At 39.4% G+C, this 25,062-nt stretch overlaps 1 protein-coding gene across 2 annotated transcripts in view; it reads left to right on the top strand.

Moving 5' to 3' along the window:
* The window catches only part of NYAP2 (neuronal tyrosine-phosphorylated phosphoinositide-3-kinase adaptor 2), a 255,854-nt gene that overhangs the window by 211,967 nt on the left and 18,825 nt on the right, over positions 1-25,062 (top strand). The window contains exon 6 of one of the 2 annotated variants that reach the window (XM_041767334.1): positions 2,081-2,184. In XM_041767334.1, the coding sequence (XP_041623268.1) occupies positions 2,081-2,184 (104 nt within the window). Of the gene's footprint in view, positions 1-2,080; positions 2,215-25,062 lie in introns of those variants that run through there. The other variant, XM_041767335.1, reaches the window with a different exon arrangement.

Here is a 25,062-nt window from a genome sequence, read left to right as displayed (position 1 = left end):
CAGCTCATCAAGCCCCTTTGGATACTGCAGTGGAGCACGTGATTCAGTGGAGCATGTGACTCTTAATCTCAAGTTCATGAGTTCAAGCCCCACATTGGGCATGGAAGCTACTTAAAAATAAATAAATAAATAAATAAATAAATAAATAAATAAATAAATAAGCAGCTACTGGAATCATCTGCATAAAACTGAGGAAGGGAGAATTTCCAACCCTCATGCTTCCTCTGAAATGGACCCTGGAAGGTCCCGAACCTTTGAGTGAGAATCACTGCCTTCATAAGTAGGAGAGCTAAGCTTTGTACCCAGGTCTTAAAACATATTCTATGTTATTTTTGTTGCTTTCATTCATTTTTAGGAGTTGCACTGACCTCTTCTAGGTTAAATTGAATATTTTCAGTGAAAAGGGTAAAACATTAATTGAACCCTTGCTGTGTGGTCCCCACCATGATAAATGCTCCAAGCCGCAAGCACAGCAAACACTGTATAAGTGATAAGGCAGTTTCAGGAGAGAAATTGGGATGCTTGGCAGTAGAGAAGGACTCATTGAAGTTGGTCTTCGGAAATGGGTAGGACTTAGTCTGATGAAAGTCCACACAAGGGCACACCTGAGGTGAAGGACAGAAGCAGGATTAAATGCAGAACTGAGAAGGGAGACAGTTGTGTGCATTTTGGAGAGCAGAAGCGTGGACACAGTGGATCCGATCACATGAAGGTGTATCACAGGAGACCCTTGAAAATTAGTCAAGTGAGTTTGAAGTTTTTATCATGTGAAATATGGAGTAATTGGAAAATTTTGAACAACGTGGATGGTTTCAAAGTAATCTAGGAAGCTCAGTCCATTGTGTCCATGTCAGTTTTTTCTTTAAGATTTTATGTATTTATTTGAAAGAGAGAGCATGAATGTGGGGAGGGGCAGAGGGACAAGTGAACTCCCTGCTGAGCGCAGAGCCTGATGATGTGTGGCTCCATACCAGGACCCTGAGATCATGATCTGAGCCAAACTCAGACACTTAACCAATTCAACCACCCAGGCTGTCCGTGTCCAAGTTAATTTTGGGCAGACAGGTTATGGGAGTCAGCAGGGAAGTTTCTGAGACACACACACACACACACACACACACACACACACACACAGTATAAATTGGCAACCTTTATAGCTAACTCTCTAACCCTATTAGGTATCCTTAGGATTAGACATAATTTAAATGTAGGCCAGATAGAAGGTGGAATATACTTGACACTCAAAAAAGTAACTGCTAATATAAAAGTTTGTGGCAAAAGCACAGGTGTTAAGTTTTCATTGTATGGCTTTTTTCCCCTCTTTCTTATCAAATATCTTTAAATATATATGAAAATTAACATCCTCTCTGTACCTTGTTGAATGATGGGAACTCTTTCCATCCCCCAAATTCTAATCTCCAGAGTGTCCCGTCAATGGCCTGGATAGCTCATTTGGGCTCTTGAAAAGAGAAGAAGAGTTAGGAGACTACTTTTATAATTTGGAAAAGTACTATTATTATGAAAAATGGCAAAGTCTCAGAAGATGATTATAAAATTGAAAGCTAATAGAGATGAACCAGAGAAATGCTACGCTGAAAACGTGATAAAAGTATTCAGCACAAGCACAGTGAGAGAGATTTCAAAATTGGAAAAACAAAACAAAACAAAACAAAACAGAAGGGAGGGAGGGAAAATTTTGGAGAAGATGAAGACATTTTAGGACATAGGGACCCGTGGACCACAGCTGAAGAGAAAGTACCCAAAGTGATTGTGTCACTAGCTTTTTTCCCCCGAATGGGGCTCTTGCTCTAGTTATCACCCTGTGGAAACTAACCCTAAATGAGGTACAAATGTCCAAGGGAGCAAGGGCCACGTTTCCTTGATTTGTTCTTTATTGCCAGGAGCTGACTGCAGATACAGCTCGTTTCGGAGTCCTTATGAGATCATTCCATCACCTGCCAATTACCAGCAAGCATCAGAAGTATTGGTGGCGTTGAAAGAACATGCAGCCAAACAAAATGCGAGCCATCACCTCAGACATTGCTCTGCTAACACTTTGCCTTTTCCCCCCTGTTCACAGAACCGAAAGTAAGCTGCAAATTAGGCCGATCTGCGTCCACATCAGGTGTGCCCCCTCCATCCGTCACTCCTCTCAGGCAAGCCAGTGACCTGCAACAGAGCCAGGTACCATCATCGTTAGCCAATCGTGATTGACTTCCTGTGATACAACATGCCAAACGCTTCCACCTCTGTCTGTCGTGTGTTGCTGTAGACAACCTTTGCATTTGCTTTTATTTTTCTATGTTTGTGTGTGGGTGGAGGGGGTGAGTTGTGGCAGTCTGTGTTCTCATCTGAAACGAAAAGTCTTTCTTCTCTGTGACCGGTGAAACTTTCTTTGCTGTTTGTTGCCAAATCGTTTTTGTCTCTGGTTCCCATCGTTCTGTAAAATTAATGTAGTAAATTTGTACTCTATGTATTGGCTTAGCAGTTATTTTTTTAAAAAAAATTCTTTCTCTCTTCCATGTTTTGTGTACTTTTATACTGTCTCTGAAAATTTATCAACATTTGATAAATTTATCTGTTTTATGTAGATTTCTTTTTAAATGTTTTGTCTACAACACTTGCACAGATGTTGTCAATGAATTTGTACATACCTTTTAGCTCTTATCCTATTATGCTGTAATATTTGTGGCCATTTTGCTTTTATTTCTATTTAGCTTGGAGCATGATTGTAAGACACTGTGAATATCGATGTCCTTATAAATATTCATATACCAACTCATCTGGATTGAACATGGCAGCTAGTCTTCTTTCTTAGACTATAAAGACAAATTGACCGACCAGATAATCTAGATATTTACCCAAAATTGTAGATTAATAAGGCGATCTTTAAATAAATGACTTTCCTCTCTTAACCCCAACAACATCAGAAATGTTCTCAGAAAGAGAATGTAAGTGTTCGTGCATGGTAAAGAAGATCTCTATTATCACTTGGAGCAAAGAGTCAAGAAATAAAAGCATAAAAAAAAGAAATAAAGGCATAAACTAAAATATCATTTAATCCTTTACAGTAACAGTATGTTGCTCTGCTGTTCATTTGGGTAAATGGTTGTCTATGAGGAATTTAGTATGGAAAAAAAATCATGACACATGAATGGCTGTCTATAACTCACCCAATAGAAACTCAGTACATCGACTTAATTTGTGAAGCTTAATTGTTGTTACCGTTCAGTATTATGGGTGTTAAATAGGGTAATGTCATCCTGGAGTGATTTCTCTCTGCTTCCCAGCTTTAATCTTTGCATTCATAAAACTCTTCTGAAATAGTAAATTATAAAACTAGCGATGGTACCTCCATGGGAACTGTCCATTACTGATTAGCAAATTACATATTCATCAATTATTTAAAATGTCAAGCTATTTTAAAAACATAACTAAGCAGAATAATTGCATTTTTTTTCTAATGGGAGACATGGTGCTTTTTAGTATTTTGGTCTGGCTTAAATATGCACAGGATTTGATTTATGAATATATGAGATATCTATAAACATGAGAGATGAGAGGCTTCTCTCAGGGCATCTCAAGTGTCATTTAGAATTCCTTGTGTCTTAATTTAAAATGTTAAATGCTTTCATAACTAAATGTATTCAGCTCAAATGCTTTTTGGGCAAAAAAGAAGTAGAAACGATAAGACAATGAATTAATAAATAAATAAAACAATTGACCTCACTAAGATGAACTGCCATCTTAGTTGATTTAAAGCTATTTTAAAAAATTACATTGATCAATATTTAAAGATTAAAAAATTGGATACAGAAAGGAAAGAAATTTAGCTGACAAAAGGTTGCATTAGCATAATTGATTTTCTAAGGACATGTACCTTGCTATTATATTGCCCTCAGTATCCCAGTGTGGTTTTGTGTTCTCTGTTTTTTTTTCCTTTTTTTTTTTCTAACTATCTTTATAGTTATTTCATCCTAAGCCCCTTTAATTTTCAACGAAAGTAGGTTCTTGAGGTAAACTCCTTGGATAAAAACAAGACACAATGTTTGTGCCTTTGCATTATCAACTCTTTGCTCACCTAATGGGATACGCTTTATTCTTCCGAAGATAGCAACATGAGAAAGCCCCTCCCCCTCCCCCTCCTCACATTGCTTTCATACTGTTAGTTTCCCTACAAACCAGCAGAAATTCTGACACACATATGTAGATGGGCTGTCAGGTTTCCAAATTAGAAGGTGAGCCTCTGAGACTCTCCTCTGTGGACTGTGACCAATTGTAGTATTTGCCTATTCCTATGTTCTAGAACAAAAGAGGTAAGCAAGACTCAGAAGAACCTGGCTTTGCACTCGTATGACTTAACATTGGGCTAAAGTCAGTGGCTACCTATGAAAGATTCTCTTCTCACTTAATTCCCATGCTCTTGACTGACAACCAGGATGACACTGCCCTTTTTTTTTGGTAATCCAAGGCAGCGTTAACCTGTTGACTCTAAGAGTGAATATCTGTACACCGACTAGGATATGGAATGCCTAGCATTATCAAACAATCACCCTGAGTGGCTTCTGAAGCAGTTTTTCCTGATATCAGGATTCCCAGGAACTACATAATACAGAATGCTTAATAGGAGATGAATCCACTTCTTATTAGGAAATTGTGGAAAACCACGTGATTCCTTTAAAACAAAAGCAATTGCTAATCCCTAACTAAAATAATTCTAAGGGTGCTTATCAGCTGAGGAACTTGGCTTTAGGATGCCAATGACATTTCAGCCACATTAAGGGACATTATCATTCATAGAGAAGGAACTGTGTTTCCTTTCAGATTGCTTGTTCACATCTTATCGCTTTTCTGTTTCCTCAGTACAAGTACAATTTTTGACTTACCATTACATGTCATGATAAGAACTTTCTAAGAAGTGTTGCAAGAGTATGTGTATGGAAGTGCCTACCATTGCTCCAGCAGAGAATTACGGAGGTTGCCTGCAAGTGCCTCTCCACCACCTCCCCGGCTAGGCCAATAATGATTGCCCACCCCCAAAGAGTCTAGTTACAGTTACATTACTGAGCCACAGAGGAGCCTAGGGCCAGCAGTGACGGTCCACCATCAGCATTTGTGTGTTAACAAAGGTCAAGATAACACTTGCTTGGTTTTGCAATCTTGGCCTCCGATAACTACAGTAAACACAAGATTTGTAGAAATGCATAATCTTATCTGACTGGAAGTTTGAAATATGGAAGAGAAAATGTAGTGCTCAGGAGAGAAGTGAGTTGTAAAGCATTAGAGTGTTATATTCTTTGAAACTCAGAGAGATGAAAACAATTTTTTTTTTCTCTCTCTTAATTTACTCCAGAATAAGTAGACTAGACATGGGGTAAGACATTTCCTTGGAATTTTATTGCAATGCAGCCACATATTTTGGCATTCATCTTAAAGCAGTTCTTTGGAAATTAAACTGAGTTTCTGTTCCTGCTATGAAAATGCTATTTTCTTTCCATAGTTATAAAAGTAAAACTTCACTGGGGCACCTGCGTGGCTCAGTCGGTTAAGGGTCTGCCTTCAGCTCAGGTCATGATCTCAGGGTCCTGGGATGGAGCCCTGCAGCCAGCTGCCTGCTCAGTGGGGAGCCTGCTTCTCCCTCTCCTCCCTGCTTGTGCTCTTTCTCAGCATCTCTGTGGCTATCTCTGTCTTTCTCTCTCTCAAATAAATAAATGCAGTCTTTAAAAAAAAAAAGCAAAATGGCATAGAAGTCATATTGAACTTGAAGTCCATGTAACTTTCTCTTTTTCTCTTCTGTAATAAAGTAGAAAGCCATGTGTTCAGAAGAAAGGGTGTGACCACTTTTACAGACAGTAGAAAATGATGTTTCTGTCATTCCTCTGTATCTGGCCAAGAACAAACCTACCTCTTGGAATGTGACCTCCATTCCACTGGTGATGACACCATCTGTAGTCTTGCTACAGCAGATGATAGGGCAGCAGCCAATGCTTGTGGCCATGGGAAAGCCATGCTTTCTCTCAAGAATAGAGCAGCTATGGTGTGTCTCTACACAGAAGTGCCAGCTTTCTTTGGAAAAATGTTCCCAAAGAATGTTTGTATTTGTTTTTCAGGGAAGAAAGGGGATGAACACCACATGCTCCATTGTACGCACACACGCACTTAAACACTCGTTTCCATACACTTAGGCTCCCTCATCCACACAACTGTCACATGCTCACACATACATGTACATACTTGCTCACATTCACTCACTCATGAATGTCCACACTTGACATTTGTTAAACAACAGATCCCCAGGTGGAGTCGGGGAATCACAGAGCAGTGATCACATCATATCACAGAATCACATCACAATAACAGTGACCTAAGTGATGAAATGAAACTTCACCTTCTCCCTGAGGCTAGTTTATCCTTCAAAACTGCATTATCTCTGATTATCCTTGATCTTGGGGAAGGGTTAGGAAAAGGCCATCTGTAACTTCCTTTGGACATGCATTGCGAAGGCTGATAGACCCAAATCTCTTTAGAAATCTCGCAGTCTCCTCCAAGGCCATTATCTCTTGTTTTGTGGGCCCTCCACACCATGACAGATGCTTCTTCTTTGCCTAGGATAGGCCTCACCCCAGCTGCTGGTCAAATGAGCATACCCAGGTTCTTGCAACTTGCCCTTCAGGGTGATTTCTCAGATGTTTATTCCTTTCAGTGCCAGCCCTCTGGACTCTTTCCAAGCTCCTCACATCCTCCTTCAGTTTGATGACCCTGCTGGAACATAATGAGAGCCAGCCCAGGGCTGGCTGCAGAGTAGAACATGTTTTCTTTTCCCACAGATGCCATAGCTATGCCTGCATGCCAGCATCTGGCCAGCTTTTCTAGAATATGAAAGAATGTGTTGGGGTGTCCAAGCTTGGCACATGTCCAGCGTGTGTGCTGGCCATGCCTGGATGTCAAAATTGTTTTTCTGGAAAAAAAAAAAAAAAAGGAAGGTAAATCATCCAAAGATAGGGATTAAGGATCAGTATGTGTGATTCTGTGACAAGGCTGTGCCCAATTTCGAGGCATACTTCTAACGGCCAGCACACTGTGTGAGACTCAGTGATCTTTCGCCGACTGATAAAATTTCTCTCTTGATAAATGTCTCCATGTATATAATATATCCTTGAAAAAAATGTTTTCTCACACAAACTAATTTTGTCCTTTTCATTTATTTCCTAACTCCAGTGCAGTGGGATGCGTTGATTTGCCCCACAGCCTCAGTAATGCTTTGTCCTAAAGTTTGGTAAGACCACTGCTCTTTCTCAGGATCTGCATGAGTTCTGGGCTCTCATTAAGGCTTCCATATAGTCAGAACATTTGCACATAAAACTTAGAGGAGCCTGGAAAACATAAGGAAGGTGAAAGACAAAGGGAGAGTGAGAATATTAATATAAATGATCAAACAAGTACATAGAAAGGAATTCTATTTTCATCTACTCCATGCCTATCTACATCTCTGAATAATGTAACCTTAAAGGGTATGTTTTTATTCAACTGCACCTTCCATGCATAGGACCAAATAGAAAAAGAAAAACAACCTTAAGAATAGAGAAGCTTAGAGAAGCTTCAACAGTGTTTTCTCTTTAAAATTCAATGCCACCATTCGCACGGATAGGACTTGTTTTGCCACGACTGTACATACTTTATTCTAGCCTTAAGTCTTGTAGACCTAGAACATACGGATTAAGAGGTTTCTTGTGATCAGTTGTAGATACATTTTTGAGTGTTTTCTATCTGGGAGTTGAAGTTTTGTGGTGGATGGGAGAGAACAGTGTTAGGAAGGGTGGGAACAGGGTTAGGGAGCATGTGCCATCCCAACCTAACATGAGGAAGGAGTCCTTCTCTACCGTCCCTTGCTCAAATGTTGAACAAACTCTTGTTGTTAAGACCTTGTGACCATTCTAGCTCCTCCTGAGAGACCTGACCTGAGAGAGTGTTCTGTGTTGTATATGTACTTTACACAGCTGATTTGATTATATGCTCATGATTACAGTGCATGATGGAAATGGAGAAAAAGCGGAAACAGAACCCACAGCCAAGCAGCAAACGCTGAACTCACTTCATTAACACATAGCTTCCCACCACCGAGCTTCCTTCAGGCTTTAGATTTTAAAAAGACTCCTATTGTTTGCTTCATCCTGCATACAAGTTAACTTGACCTATATTTCCAAATATGTAAAAACCTAATTGGGGTCCTTGGAAACCCCTGCCATGTTTACAGTTATCTGGAGAAGGGTTTAACTGTACTAACTTTAAATTGTAAAATAAAGTGTTATGTTAACTGAGAGTATGTTACACAGAAATTATAATTGTTATAATAATGATATTTACTGAAGAAATTGGATCTAGCTCTGTGGAATGTGGAATAAATTAATATTATAAGTCAGAATGTCAATGTTTATATTGCTCTATTGCCATGTCTTATGGCAAAAGTACATGAAAAGAAGGCGAGTGCCAAGAAAACAAAAACAAAAAAGCATTATCTTATGTGTGCTCTCAATAATTTTGTCTGATTGCTTTATGTAAATATTAGCCTTTAGTTTCCCATTGACACTCTATAATTAATGTCATGGTTGAAGAAAAAGGAAAATTTTGTTATTGCTTTTAAATAATAGGCAAATCCAATATTATGTGTAATGAAATACTGGGATTATTTGATTTCCACGTTTATGCAAAGAATTCAAGGAGCAGAGACTCGGATAGCTTTTTACAACATGCTGCAGTACAGCTCAGAAACTTGGCATATGATTTAGGCATCCCATGTTAACTTTTGTATATTCCAAGTGACACAATATTTGGGAGTCACCTTTTAAATACCAGTGGTCTCATGACCAATCTCTCAATAACACCATCATCAAGTAGAATGAACCTCAACAAATCTATCCCTGTGCTCATATGCCAGTCCCTCCCACAGAATAATCTTGCCTTTTATCCCTTTACGGTAGGAGGCAGAGTGTAACAAACTAGAGATGTTCTCTAAGAAATCATCAACCAATTGACACAGATGGGTGGGGATGGAGACAAATGGGCTGTGAGAGTGTCCACCCTTTGACTCTACTGTAGTCCCTGATATGTGTGTGTGTGTCTTTCTGCTCAGCATCAAAGTTGATAACCTAACCCACCAGGCCTGCAGGTGTGTGAAAGTGTGAAGCGGCTTCAGTATATACTCCAGCATTCTTTAACCCATGGAAAAGACCAAAAATTGTTTGGATCTCTTAGATGAGGTTTGCATAACAAGTGCCATTTATTACGTGCCATTTACTGTCAACTCTGACATCCTTATCATATTGTGGGATGATGTCGAGAGCTTCCCTACATCATTGCAGGTATGCTCTCTACAGTTCTACCCCGTAGGGACTGTTCTCATCCTACATGACAACTGAGGGTACTCATGTGCCTTGTCTAAGTTTTATACCTATTAAATGGCAGTCTGTGATCTTAGCTACTCAGTTGGATTTAAAACCTGAGATTTATAAGATGAAGGACTTCTTTTAGAGTCCTGAACCCACCAGTTAGTAACTATGTGACCTTGAATACATTGTTCAACTTTTTCAGAATCTGTTTTCTTATCTGTAAAATGGGCACAGGGTTATCTGCCTTGAATGTTGTTGGTTGTCATTGAGGATTAATGAGATAACATGTGTAGGGGAAGTCTTGGGTGGACAGACAGAAACTGCTAGAAAAATACTAATTCTTCCTCTTTCCCCTTATAGCTTTTCCTTCCAAAAATTCACTTCCCTGCTTGCTGGAAACTTCTAAGTGGGAGAGCAGTTCTAATCAGTGGTCTCCCGACAGGGGTGGGCTCGAAGTGAATGGTTCTGTCCACCTATATCTCTGACCTTGTGTAGAATTGTTGGTGCATGGTGATAGTAAAAACCATACAGACTTTTAGCCATTTTTATTACTGACTCTAAATTCTCTAGCTGGTGCATCTCCTTATTGCCAGCATCTGAGACAGATTGATTTCTCTTGCCCCCTCCCTGTTACACTTGATATGATTATATTCATTATTCCTTTCCCAAATAGGAAATTAGGTACTTGGCTATTTACTATATAATAAGAGTCTGTATCTGGCATTTCTTCTTACCTTATAGGTCTCGTGTGTGGTTTGGAAGCCAAGTGAGTAGAAACTTACTAAAGCTAGCATTTCAGGAAGGTCACCTGCCCCCTGATACTACTATACTGTCCTAATTGAGTCAAAGTATGAATGAACATAAAGAAAACGTTTAGGCTGCAGAAGAAGCCATTACCTGCTGGCGTCAAGACAAAGGACGCAGACACACAGGCTAATAAGTTTCTTGCGAACTTCAACATTTACTTAGAGCTTCCCCAGACCACAATTTTAAATGCGTTCTTCTCCTACATGCACATGTATTTATCCACAAGCATGCCCATTATAATATTTCATTCCATCATGTTGATCTGACTGTTGTGCATTTTAATTCCTACTTTTCCTTTTAAAGAAGAAAGCATTCAGGGTATTGCATTATAAATTGTTATGTGCACACGAAGCCTGGATATTAAGAACGTTCGGGCTTGCCAAGTGAATGCGGGCCAAGCCTCATCCCTCTGTATGGATGTCAGGGGGCACCGCTTCGTATTTCTGAAGCAAAGTCAGAGAGACGATGGAATCTGTATATTTTGTGTAGTCCTCTGTAGCCTCATTTATTCCTCTTCGGATGCCAAGGCTGTTCTAGTTTACGAAAATAACGATAATATGGACTTACTCGGGAAAGTAAAGCTGAAGATTTTAAACCCTCGGAACATCATGTCAGTCCATTTCGTGTGTTTTCAAGCTGATCTTTCAAGTTTCCAATTCAATATCAATTCAAATATCCAACTTTTATTAAATGATTAGATAATAGAAACCCTGGAAGGGGTGGGGGGCAGTTGAAAATATTTAACTGCTTAGACTTATTCCAAATGCCCGTAGACCAGAAAGTGATACTTTGGCTCAGTCTAGAGAAAAAGCTATCAATTTATCACTGTAGAGCTTGTCCGAGCTGCTTACAGATAGATAGACACTGAAGGGCCATTAAAGCTTTACAGATTGATAACTCCATTTGAGAGTTAAATGCCATGTTTGTGTGTGTTCTGGGGCCAGTTGTTAGCAGAAGTCCACAGAAACTTTCCCGACCATAGGCTCTAACTATTGAAAAGAGTATCAGGCTGTAGATGGGGCTGGCCCATTTAGCCTGGGGAAAGGAGCGTTAACATTAGGTAGATGCAGAGCGCCACCTAGCACCCAAAGTGTGCTTTACAATCTGTTCTTGGGTTTTATGTATTTATGTTTTTTATGTACTTGGGTTTTAAAAACAATCCAAGCAAACAAAACTGATTTATGACCGAGAAAATCCACTGTTTGCGACAATAACCACAATACTTATAGAAATCCAGAACAAACGACTTCTTTGGCACTTGTTTTGGATAATTTTCAAGACTTTAGCCTTGCAATTTTAGGTTGTCTTTTAAATACACCTTCCTGTACTTTTCGGGGTAGGAGGGAATAATGAACCACGGCCAGTGATCTCTGAATGTTATGCATTCTTTTTTTTTTTAAGATTTTATTTGTTTATTCATGAGAGAGAAAGAGGTAGAGACATAGGCAGAGGGAGAAGCAGGCTTCCTGCAGGAGGCCTGATGTGGGACTTGATCCCAGGACCCTGGGGTCACGTCCTGAGCCAAAGGCTGATGCTCAACTGCTGAGCCACCCAGGCATCCCGAATGTTATGTATTCTTTATGATGAGATGCAACTATTTTCTTTAGGACTTATGACATCTTCTGTGCATTGTCATTTCCTAGTTCCAACCTGAGCCTCTAGGAAAGGAGATCATTTTTCTGATGTTGGATTCTGAAAAGAAAACTAGCAGAGAAAGCTTGACTGGCTGAATGGAAAGATTCCTGTTGATTGCTTTTGTTTACCATGAACATATTTGCTTAAGATTCTTTCCTAAAAAGAGAAGCCTCCCTAACTAGTGGGTAAAATTACTTCCAACTTCGGGTACATGTGAATCGGAAAGAAATGTGCATGTTATATTACTGTTGGCTCAAAGTTAGGCTACACTTGACTCAGAATAATAAATATACCCACATTCTGAGTGCCTTATGCAAGAAGCCCTAGAAATCTTTACTTTCTCCACTTAGTTCATCTGCTGGACAAACTGCTGTTCTCTGTTCTGTGCTGTGAATAAACATTATTCTTCTGGTTGAAAGCCTCTTCCCCAAATAAAGTAGATTTCTAAAATGGCATTTGTCGAGGGCCTACTATGTGCTTGACACAGTGTCCAAGGTGTTATATTATCTGATTTTATTCTCACAGCCCACATGTGCAGTAGATAACATTATCCCCATTTCACTGACATGGGGATAGAACGTGTTACCTGTTGAAGGTCTGTTACCTGTTGAAGGTCTCATTGCTAGTCATGGCTATTTGTGGTATAAGCCCAGGTGGTTCTATCTCCTCAACATTTGTTTTCCTTTTCTACCAGAAATAGCTGCCCTTCCGAATTTGCTCTCTTCCTAATACTCCCCTCCTTTCATTTCTATTTATACCATTCATTGATTTATTCAGTCATTCTTTGATTTTTTTTTTTTCCAGGTCTTGCCTTTGAACTCCTCTAGATTAAAAGCTAACATATCAGAGGGTCAAATTCAATGCAGACTACAACTGAGCAAGGTACCACCTAAGAGCAGGATCTCCAAGGGTGAGGTGGGGCCGGGAATGGAGCTCCTGGAAGGAAGCTAGATGTCCCCCATTGATTGTGTCGTCTGGGAATTGGTGTCCTGAGAGACCAACCAGGTGGGCATGGGTGTGGCGTGTGTGCACGCACGAGGAGGAATGTGAACACTTGATCACATCTTATTCTTTTCGTCCACTGGACAGAAGAAGCACCTCCTCACACACATGCACACATACACACAGCTTCCAGAGCAGTGGTGTAGATTTAACTTAACCACAGCACACAAAAGACAAATGATGTATTCACCAAGATTTATCCAGCTTCTGGGCTTCCGTGGGGAATCTGTGAACAGCCACTTTAAAGGGAGGGAGAAACAACCGTACTGTCATTTCAAAGCCTTTGTTTTCTAAAATAAATGCTGCATTAGAGCTAGTTAATAATCCCTAGTTGTCAGCTGTTATGACAGGGATGGAGTCTGGAATGCTTAGTTCCCAGGAAATGGGGAAGTTACTTGAAGGACCAGAAGGTGTCAGGAATAATCACACCCACCCCATCAGCTTTGCATATGAAAGGGTTGAGGCTTTTTAAGAGAAGCCAATGAGCAGTCACCTATCATTCAGGATACAAACTCAGGAGGAAGGTGATCTGTGCTGTCACTTGTCTGATACTCACCTAAATATGAAACAAGGAAACCTTGGAGAAGTCTTACACTGGAAGCACTTAACATCCCCTGGTTGTCTTCCCCAGGAATTCCCCCACGGAATTTCCAGGCATTTTGATTTCTAAATCCATATGAAATGAGATAATGAATATGAAATCGCATTTTAAGCTAGAGTGTTTAAATGTAAATGCTGAATTTATTATTTAACATGTAGGCTTCCTTTCATTTTTTAACATTTAACACTGCTTGGGCAAAGAAGTGCAAGGCACTGTAAGGCTGCATGGTGCGTTAGGGGGAAACAAGCCACAAGACAGGAGAGTGGAAGATAGTGGGACTCAAGCCACTACAGCAGCTTTATGTTCCAGCCTCAGAACCAACAGTGTCTTGCAAAATGATCATGCAGTTTTATGGCAGGTTCCATGCTTTTCCCCCGACTCGACTCGTGTTCACTCTCCCCACCTGTCCCCCTATCCAGCCTCCACACCAATAAGAGAGTGCTAGGGGTTGACTCCTCAATGCAGAATTCTGTAAAATATGCCCATTGCTTACAGGCTGGAATATAAATTGCTTTCCGTGGATTTCCAGGTGTGTCTGATGGGGCCCTGGTTTTTCTCTTCAGCTTCATTATCAGCACCTTATCTGGTACATCTCATGCCCATCCACTAGCCTCCATGGTTTTTCTCCTTTCAAATGCCCCAGGGATCCCTCCAAGATTTGCCTAACACTTCCTTCTTGGAACACCCCTCTTAATGCTGGGCCCCTGGAAACCATTCCTTATCAATATATCAAGTCTGGAATCAGTTGTGTTCTCCCATTTTGTGAGGCTGCCTATTTTCCTTGTCTACGTCTCCCCTGAACTCTATGCCTGGTTTGCCTTATATTTGTATAAAGGAGAACATTGTCTGAGGGATGTTATCCTCCATTCTGTTACCAAAAAAAGCCATCTGGAGAAAGGTCAGATTAGATAAATTCCTACTATCAGAGGTTTTAATTTGCAGATGTTACATTGGAAATTGCAAAGAGGAGACTATAACACACCATATTTCTCAAATATATTTGACCATGGAACCCTCTCCCCTTTATAAAAATTTTTCCAAAGACACCTCTTTTGATTCCAAAGATGCACGTTATAATTGTTTGCATTAGATCGTAGACTCTTTGAGGGGTGGGATGTATATGTTCATCTTAGAAATCTCTAGTTGTCTTAGTACATACTGAATGCATAAATTAATTAATGCTAAAGGTGGAAACAGATAAGCATATTATTGCAAAGCTGTTATAATAATTTGCAGAAGCATTTGGGCTTTTGACAGGTGGCTCTGTACATAGTTATCACATATGCCCACCTCCATTAATTGACTATTTTTACCTGTTGGTAGAGGGTGAGAGACAAATGTTAGAGAAGAGAATTAAAATTCAGGCGCCACTGAGAAAAATAACATAATGCCCGCAATTCACACAAAAGGGAAATACCCCCTCAATTCATTCCTAAAAATTGATTTTTTTAATTAAAAAAAAAAGCAGCTTTATTGACCCAAAGAGGAAGAGTATATCATGGGGTCCACTTTAGAAAGATAGACTTTAATGATGCAAATATCCATTTAGGACAGAACATAAACTGGGATTGGAGGAAATTAAGACATTTACAGTCCCTAATAGAAGTGATTATGAAGTCTCCCCACAAATAGTTCAACATGAAATTTTACCTCTTAAAATAACACATATCTTATATAACATTTATACTTCTGACACTTGCTGCAATGTGTGTTCAGCAGTTCATGTTCTAAAGTATGGAAGGTTTTCCCCCCACACCACCAAGCAATTCTGACATAATCTGCCTGTAGATGACACCAGACCCCACAGCTCAGTTCTACAAGACTGTCCCCACCTCAGATGCCATAGTGGAAAGTCCAGGTTGTCACCCCTTTTTTTTTAAAGATTTTATTTATGTATTCATGAGAGTCAGGCAGAGGGAGAAGCAGACTCCATGCAGGGAGCCTGACGCAGGACTTGATCCCGGGACTCCAGGATCACGCCCTGGACAAAAGGCAGGTGCCAAACCGCTGAGCCACCCAGGGATCTCCAGGTTGTCACTCTTGATTCTGATTAACTGGCTATAAACCAAGGGTTCCTATGACCCCCTCTGTGGGTTCAGTTACTTGGCTGGAGCAGCTCACAGAACTCAGAGAAACTTTTTACTTACTAGATCACTGGTTTATTATAAAGGAATATAAATCAGAACGTCTAAATGGAGGACATGCATAGGGCAAGGTCTGAGGGGGAAGAGGCTCATTGCTTCTAGTGCTGTCCGAGAACCCCCTTCTTTCTTAATCTCAACATACTCATCAACCTGTGAAAGGAATCTCGGAACTTCATCCCTTGAGGTTTTCACAGAGGCTTCGTTAAGTATGTCCAATTGATCCAAAGTTGACTTTCCTGCTGTGCATCTGTCCTCTCAAAATGAGTCGTGGAAGGGAGACTTTTAATGCAACTATTAGCTGTGTAATAAATTGTGTGTGAAGATTTGCTAAAGCTACCAGAAGGGGGCAGCATTTTGTCTTTCCCTATTTCCTTTAAAATTCAGGAGGGATTTAGCACCTAGGGGTGCTACATTTCAGTATTCATCATGGAGATGGAGAGAGAATGACTCAGAGGGGTGAGGCCAAGGGACTCATCTGGAGTCTAGCATGGCGTGTTTTTTCCTTCCTCCTCTTCCTGTTGATCATCTTTCCTTCTCTCCCTCTTAGCAGCTTCAAGGGGCAGAGCTGTGGCAGGACCCCAGGGGAAAAAAAAAAAAAAAAGACTCACTGGAGGATATTGCAGGCCACAAACGTTCGGAGGGTGACTTGATAACCTTACCTGCCACGCTCTGCAAATAGTTATTAGGGGTCTGGGCAAAAAGAGCGTGGATAAAATTAATTTGGGGCTATTTTACCTTCTCGTCCTTCTTCTAAAGCCTCTACACTCTGAAGTCACCTGTGTCACACAAAATTCTCTAGCCTGTGTCTCATACCCGCTATTTAGCTTATTATCTTTTGTACCACCGCCCAAATACTAGTAGTTAACATGTGTAACTGTCGTTACTAATAACGACCAGGTATCACTGTCATTGATGCTTTGCAGTAATTAGCAGTGGCACTTTAGAGTTTGTAAGTTGCTTTCATACATTCACTTAGCACATGCTCATTGTCCATCTGATAAACACCAGATGTTCTGATGGATGCTCAGTGGCTGATAAAACTTCTTGTATTCAAAGGAACTTCAGCTTCGTCAGTGACACACACACACACACACACACACACACTAATCATGGCATTTCATCTCTAAATATTTAAACATGTATCTCATAAGACCAGGAGGACATGGGGAAAATTCTAAACAATCGCACTCAGAAAAGCAGTCAGGTAAACTATAATGGCTTAATACTATGATATCATATAAAGCCCATTTTCAAGTCTTTACAGGTGCCCCAATGCTATGACCTTCCCTCATCCAGGATCTCATCTAGAATCACAGATTGCATCTAGTTCTCATAGTCCCTTTCCATCATGAATATTTCTCAGCCTCAATGACTTTTCAAGGTGCTGAAATTTTTAATCTAGAAATTTCTAGAATTGATCCTATGGGTGACAGACTCTAAGACAGTTTCCTTGGTGTCTCCCTCCTGGTACAGAGTATTTAGAATAGAGAAACAGCATTTATCAAGTGATCCAACATCATGTTCCCAAGTCCATTGATTAAATATTTTATGCATCCTGTGTTTTATTTTTTTAAATCTGTTTTCGTTTGATCACTTGTTTGTGAAGGTTTTATTTATTTATTCATGAGAGACACACAGAGACAGAGACATAGGGAGAGGGAGAGGCAGGCTCCCTGTGGGGAGCCCAATGTGGGACTTGATCCAGGGACTCTGGGATCATGCCCTGAGCCAAAGGCAGACAGATGCTCAACCACTGAGCCCCCCAGACGCCCCTATGATCAATTTCTAAATAGATTTGACTTTATATTTTCTTTGGTGACCATCACAACAATCTCGCAAATTGTCATCATTACTCTATGTCTGATGAGAAAACTGAAAAGCTAAAGGTCAAGTTAAGTCTCAAGTTCACAGAGCTAGCAATGGCAAATCTGGGATTTGAATCCTGTAGGGTTACTTTGCCCAATGTTCTTTGCTGCAGAGATCAGCTGCAAATACCCACCACAGATGTTCTGTAGTGTTCGTTACCACTAGAGGGGGGAAGAGGACCTCTAGAGTTAATATACGGCTCTTGTACTAGAAATCCTTTGGCTGTACTGAGTTCCATGCTGAGCGATGCTTAAGGATGAATGAATAAAGAAAAAGCAACTATTGTGTTCCCACTGGTGCCCCATCTTTTTTGTTTGCTAATTTTAGACTAAAATAGAATGAATATACATTAACTACAAATATTGCAGAATAATATTTTTTTAAAAAAAGATAACATAAAAAAACCATTATGGAATGTGAATTTGGCACTTATTGTGCTGTGTTGTTTTAAGATTAAAGGATCTCAATTAAATGTCTGCATCTTACACCTTTACCAACCACAAATAAGATCTCATTATGTTTAATGCATCCTTTAAAAACTCACTGCCATGGAAAAATACGAGGCAAAGCTAATCTCTATAGTGACTGGATTATCAAAACAGATCTTATCTAGAGCTATAAATAGAAACCTTCATTCTTTATTCCCAAAGTAGCAACAATAACAAAATAGTAATCTGTGGGAAAAACTAAAAAGAAAGAAAACAGAAAAAAGAAGCACAGCTCTATCATGTCAACCCTATGAAAACAGGTATCCAGAAGGTACTGGGCCGACTTTGAAAATCATGGGGAAGTGCTAAAGTGAATAACATTACAAAGCTCATTAATATTTAAACTCATATTCGCATGAGGAAAATGTAAAGTAGCTTTCATTTCAGTAATAGAAAAGGTATAATTGTGCTAAGATATTAAAGAGAAAAAAGGATTCAAAGAAAGAAACATGAAGAATTGTAGCTCTGTTTCATCATCAAGATGATGTGCAAAGTATGAAAAGGTTAACTTGATGGATACTATTATTCAAAAATCTCTTGTTTTTTTTTTTTATTTTATTTATTTATGATAGTCACACACAGAGAGAGAGAGGCAGAGACGTAGACAGAGGGAGAAGGGAGAAGCAGGCTCCCTGCACTGGGAGCCTGACGTGGGATTTGATCCCGGGTCTCCAGGATCCTGCCCTGGGCAAAGGCAGGCACTAAACCGCTGCGCCACCCAGGGATCCCCAAAAATCTCTTGTATAAGACCAGTTTGAACACTTTCTCTGAAGAGTCAGGTTGTTGAGAAAGTATGCAGAGTCTGGAGGGCACAGGGATTTACCATGTATAAGGGAAAGCTGAAACAATTTTCAGATGAAGAGCTTTGCTTGGCACATTCTGGTCCTTTAAACCACACCCTCTGCTCTGAACAGTGGACCTGGTGTTGCAGGGTTGTGTAGGATGTGTAGATAAACCATGCTGAGTTCCTCTTGCTATGATTCTCCCTCTGTGGCCTCAACCATCTACACAACCGCCAAGGACTAAAGGATAGAAACCATCTGTTTCTCATCTCAACCCAAGAAGCAGGTTTAACTAGATGAAATGGGTGGATGCTGTTGTATAAAGTATTTTTATGAGACCTGGGAGTGAAATCCTGGAACGTTTTACCAGGAGAGGTCATGAAATCTTCCCTTTGGAGACCCTTAAAACCATAGCAGATTCCCAAGTCGGTGAGACAATACTAGTGTGGCTCTGCCTGAAGGCAGGGGAAAGGATTCATAGATGGGTCTTTAGACCTTTATAAATATAATTTTATAGGGAAAAAAAATTGTAAAGACCCTTATAAAATAATGGTCTTAATTGTTATTTGTATACCCTTCTATTGCCACAAAGGGGTGCTATTGACTTAGTTTATCTCTTCCTCAGAAAATGATTTCAGTGTTTTCTCCAAAAATCTTACTGTCGGCTTTTGGCAATCATTTTGGGAGCATCAAATTAGAATTCACATTTTTTATATGTTTTGGAATGACAGAGATCTTCATTTTAACATCAATTTTCCTAAAATTTATTTGGACCATTCTTCACAATCTCTTCAGAAAAATAAACACCATCCTTGGATTATTACTACAGATCAATGGCAAGAGTACACTTTTCCCAGATAGCGATAGCGATACAGACACTTGTGAATCAAATTACCATCGAAGCATAACCATAGGGTCATGCAAACTTTTAGGTAATAAAATTGGGGTTCGGATGAGCAGTCACTAGACACAGAGGATAGTCAGAAAGCTCAGTCTGAGAAATGAATGTGGCGAGACAAGAGCAGTTGGGTGCACCTAGCAGTATGACCTCTCATCCATTCTTCCTTGGCAGGAAGGCTGATGTCCCAAAGGGATCTTCAGCAGGCTCTGTACTGGCTGCGGGTAGTCCTCTGTTTCCCCTTAATATCGGGCATAATGACAAAACAGGTTCTCTACTGCTGAATAGAACTGAGGCTCACAGACTTGCTGTGTGCTGAGCAAAGGACCATTTAAGGCTGAGAGAATCAGGTGAAGCCAGAAAGCTCAGTCTTAATTTTCCTGAGTTGGGTCCTAGCTTTGTGCTCTGAATGCTGCTGGGTAGAGAGATGCCAAAGTAAATGAAAACCTTCCATTTCTCCTACTAAGACTTTGATGAAGACACCAATGCCTTCAAGAGACTGTAACTTGCAGAGAGTTGGAGGCTTTGAATATATATTACACGGTATGGGTTTGGAGGTTTATTTTTTTTTTTTAAGATTTATTTATTTATTTATTTATTTATTTATTTATGAGAGACACAGAGAGAAAGGCAGAGACACAGGCAGAGGGAGAAGCAGGCTTCCATGTAGGGATCCCGATGTGGGACTCGATCCCAGGACTCTGAGATCACACCCTGAGTCAAAGGCAGACGATCAATCACTGAGCCACCCAGGAGTCCCCCAGGATTTGGAGATTTAAAAAGCATCTTGACATGACCAGTTAAGAAGGCCTATATTTTCTGGTGTTTGCCCATGAAACACTTTGTGAACTTAACATCAAAATATTCTGAGAGATTATTAATTAATCCTTTATCTAATGGGGAGTAGGGAAGGTTAATGTGCTTAGAATACTTGACAGGAAATATTTGTGTTCACATTTGGCCCCTGGGGCTATCACTGGTGAGTGTGTAGAGGGCAGCAGTGAGTTATGGTTCTCTCATGATTCTTGGAGCAACTACAGATGTGCAAAGTGAATCAACACAGGGCGTGCGATGGAAACCTACCCTCAGTCCAGAATCTTTGTCTTATGACCATAACCCCTGACTTGTCATTGCTTTGTTGATTTTTTCTCCTTTTGCTATTTGAGACCAGGAAGCTCTCTCTATTTGCCATTAGTCGGTTGAAAAACGGAGCATGTTACATCCCATATCCTGAGTCTGATCTCTTTGCAAGTTCTCCTGGGAGTGGTATGTGGAGAGAAAACCGGAGATTATATTTGGTCCCAGTGGGGGTGTCCTGAAGATTTGTTGATGTTTGCCAAGGGCACAGGGGTCACCGGGATTCAGAGAACTCGAATGGGGATATAATTTGGAGGTTATATTCGTAATAACATGCTGATTTTAGAATAGATCACGTTTAGCGCAGTGATGGGCACAACTCCAGTGTTATATGCTAACAGGAGAGAAATGATGCGGCGCTTCATTTCTATAGTAAAATGAATGATTATCCATGACTACCTTCTCCTATCGGTTGGCAAGATATGTTTATTTCACAACTCGCATAGGTCACATTAATGATTTTCATTAGTCCTTGGTTACTAATGGTGAAAGAGTTTCCATTGCTCTTCTCAAAACTTGGAACAAACTAATGGCTTCCATATTCAAAGGTCAAGTTCTTTCAGACCTTTTTTCTAAAATTTCATGGGAAGGAGGCAACCTTTCATTTAATTTGTAGCATTTTGTTAAATGAGTACAAATAAAAAAAAAGACCATTTGCTTCTTTCCAGAATACTATATGTTTTTGAATTGCATGATAGATATGAAATATAAGCATGGGGGACCAGAGGAGTCCCTCCAGGAATATACGTATTTATGAAATGCATTGCTCATGAACATGGTATGATTGCATGTAAATGTGCAGATGTGCAGAATCTCTGGGTTTAATCCTAGCTCAATTATCCCCTTGCTGAATTCCATGGACAAATTATTTAACCTCTCTGACTCAGATGCCTTATCTGAAAAATAGCAGTAATTAAGATGAGCTGTAATTATAGTTCTAAAGAGTATAGAATAATGGTAATTTATGATAAAATAGATTTGACAACATCATTGGTTTTGTTATCATTACTCAGTCCTCAAAGGACAATGAATAAATTATTTTATTTCTGTCCCAGCTAAGAGAAAGATATTAAATATATTGTACGAGAAACTTGGCAAGTTGCATTCAGGGAAAAATGTAGCTTACAGTATGGACACCATTACAATTGTTTTTGGAGGCATGTTCTCATTTTAGAGGAATGCCTTAAAAAAGCAAGTACTTATTTCAGAAAAGAAAAAAAAAACAGAAAAGATAATATTAGTAATACTGTATGGTTTGAAATCATGATCATGGAAATAAAAACTAGTAAGCAAGAAGTTGTGCATTAAATATCATATATATTATGATACAGTGAGTGCCTGGGTATTTTTTAAAATTTTGTCTACAATGTTCATTAAAGCATATGACAATTATATCAAATTAAGTAATTCCGTCGACTGATGTAACTTAAAATGATATTTATATATTGAAAACACATTGGTAATAAATTTTTACTTTCAGACTGGGGTTTCTAATGGTTCTAATTTTTTTTCAAATCAATTTTATTATTGACTTTTTTTTTTCTAATTCTCAAGAATGCTTCAGCATATAGAAAGATGGCATGGAATTAATCATCCCTGGCTTAAAACTTTCTAGCCTTCACCACCCAGCTCTGCAACCTGTTTCCCCACCTACAGCATGGAGGTATTCACAGCTATTTTAGGGACTATAAATGAAGACATGAGATGAGGTGATCTGTAGAGTAGCTAGGCTTATATTTGACGTACTGCAAGTCCAGTTTACCTCTTAGCATTTCTGCTTGTGTTGTAAGTCATGAGTGAGCTTTTGGTTTCAGCAGTATAGTCCCTCATGAGCTCCATCCAGTAAATGGAAGCCTCTAAAATTTTTTATGAAGTTTGACAAAATAAGTCTCTCTCTCTTTAACCAAAGACATCTTTGGCAGAGACAAAAATGTTGCTCAGATTTAAAAGTATGGAAAAAGCTCTGGTTCTAAAAGGCCCTGCCTTATAAGACAGTACTAATAAGAGTACAAAAGTGTGGGTTGATTCTGGGGCTTTCTTACACCGGCAAGGGGTCACTATTCATTCACAGTCCCTGTCTTACGATCAATGCCAAATATTGCACTGCTCCCTAAATTCTTCTGCCCTACAATTTATATTTTTCTAGAGTTCTAGGGCTCTATTTTCTCAAGATCATTTTTTAAATTCAGGGAATTTTAGGAACATAAATCTTTAAATGACAGAGGTAACACCTTTTACTTACGCAACTTTATTAGACAGGATGTATCTCATTGACCACACATAATCAAATTGTAATAGAGAATAGCATTCCTATTTTTAAAAATAAAAAGCCAAGGCAGTTTGCAACTTCCCCAATGTCCCTTCCAATGCAATTTTATTCCTTGAAAACTGAAAATGGACTGTTGGCTCTTAAAAGGCTAGGATTTGTTTTACAATTCTGAGCCTCCACATTCATAAAAAGAAAAGTATGTAAAGAGATCATCTCATCATTCTATTGCATGTCATTTCCATAATTAGGTATGATCCATCCATAGAAATCTTTTTTTTTTTTTTAGTATATGTGCTGCCGAAGCAAGCACAGAAATATTTTTTTTAAAAAGATGTAAATTATTGGAAAATATCGTTCTGTATCATTGCATCCTAGATCTGGCTGTAGCTATATGAAAAGATTTAGTAGAATACAGTTTGTCCAGTAGCAATTCACTTCTGTGCACTCTGTGTGCTTTTTTACATTTGTGATTGTGGATTAGGTGAGTAGCTGAGCTGCCAAAACAGACATAGCCCAAAATTTTAGTATTTTTTTCCTAAAGAAATGTTTCTCCATCAAACAAATCCAATATGGATATTCCTGGTTGATGACTATTCCTGATTTTTGGACAAAGCTGGATTTCTCGTCAAGTGTGGCTCTGTCCTTCCTGAGAACATCTACACCTTCTGCTGAATCTGCTGCCTCAGGCTGACAGGTGAGGGTGGGGAGAAAGTGAGATGATGTATGAAAGATTGGTCTTGAGAGGGACACACAGAATTCAGTTCCAAGGGAGTATAGATAGGTCTCCAATAAGTCAGTATTGTAGGCATAAATGCATAAATCATGAATAGTGGCCATGGTGCAAAAGCAGAGACATTGGTCCCTGAAGCATCTAAAGTTTTAGGAATTGCTGAGGGGTTATTGAATTCCAAGAGAAATAGCAGGGCATTGATGATTCCAGAGTTAAATTTGGCTATTCTCTTGCCTCGTGGTGTATCTTTGGACAGCAGTGTAATGCCCCAGGTACTTAATCTGTGAAATAGTAAGAGAAAGAAAGTGAACACTTATTCGTCACATTCTATTTTCCAGGAACAGTGATAAGTATGTAACATAAAATGTTTATAATCATACTGTATCACATAACTACTCCAAGAACAGAGACACATGGTGCAAGACTTTTAAAGTGGGTGGAGTTAATTCACATGAACTCAGATTCTAGTTCTACCCACTTATTTGCATAGTGACTTTAAACATGTTTCTTAACTCACAGAGCCTCAGTTATTCACCTATAAAACAGGCATCATGATATCTACCTTATGATAAGGCTGATCTGAGGAGTAAATCAGAGCGCTTGGCACATTAACTCTGCTTAATATATGTTAGTGGCTGTTAATATCATTTTTAGCAACTCAGTTGCCATTAGTACAGTCGAGAAGCATCGCTATTTCCCCGCCTTGTTCTTTGAAACAAGATTATTGCTTATTGAAAGAGGCAAACTATCCATTCATGGCAGGTGAGGTCTTGAGCTTGAGCACTCTCCTTTCAGAACCAATTTAGGAAACTATTTATGTGGATACCAATAGGAAAAAAGTCCATCAAATATTGGTCTTCAGGGAGATTATTCCAAGAAAAATAAAATTATTAAAAGATATAGTCTCTTTATTATTAGTTATTGTGGTCCTGTTTATAGGTATGAGAAATTGTAAGGTCTTGCATGAGTAACATATGGTTGTTCTACAAGAAGGTAGCCAATGCATTTAGAATTATCTTTATGTCAACAGGTGTGGAGAATCATAGGAAGAGTAATTGAAATGGGAAAGAAGAAATGAAAGTAGTAGTAGAGTTTTTAGGCCACCTCAATGCCATTTGAACCCTCTGGCAGCTGCAAACTATTACAAAACACCCATATCCTCCTTCCTCCCCCTTGTTTTTCTGATTTTCATTTCTTCCCCCACTTGTATTTTATTTCAGAGTGGTTTATGCATCTGACCTGGGTGGGGAGGAAGAAAGGTTATCATTTTAGCTCTTATGAAATCATGGATTTCTGAAGTTGTGTTGGTCGCTTCCT

The sequence above is a fragment of the Vulpes lagopus genome, chromosome 8, assembly GCF_018345385.1.
Source record: "Vulpes lagopus strain Blue_001 chromosome 8, ASM1834538v1, whole genome shotgun sequence".
Lineage (NCBI taxonomy): Eukaryota > Metazoa > Chordata > Mammalia > Carnivora > Canidae > Vulpes > Vulpes lagopus.
The sequence above is the reverse complement of the archived record's forward strand: the minus strand, read 5'-3'. Positions and strand labels throughout refer to the sequence as shown.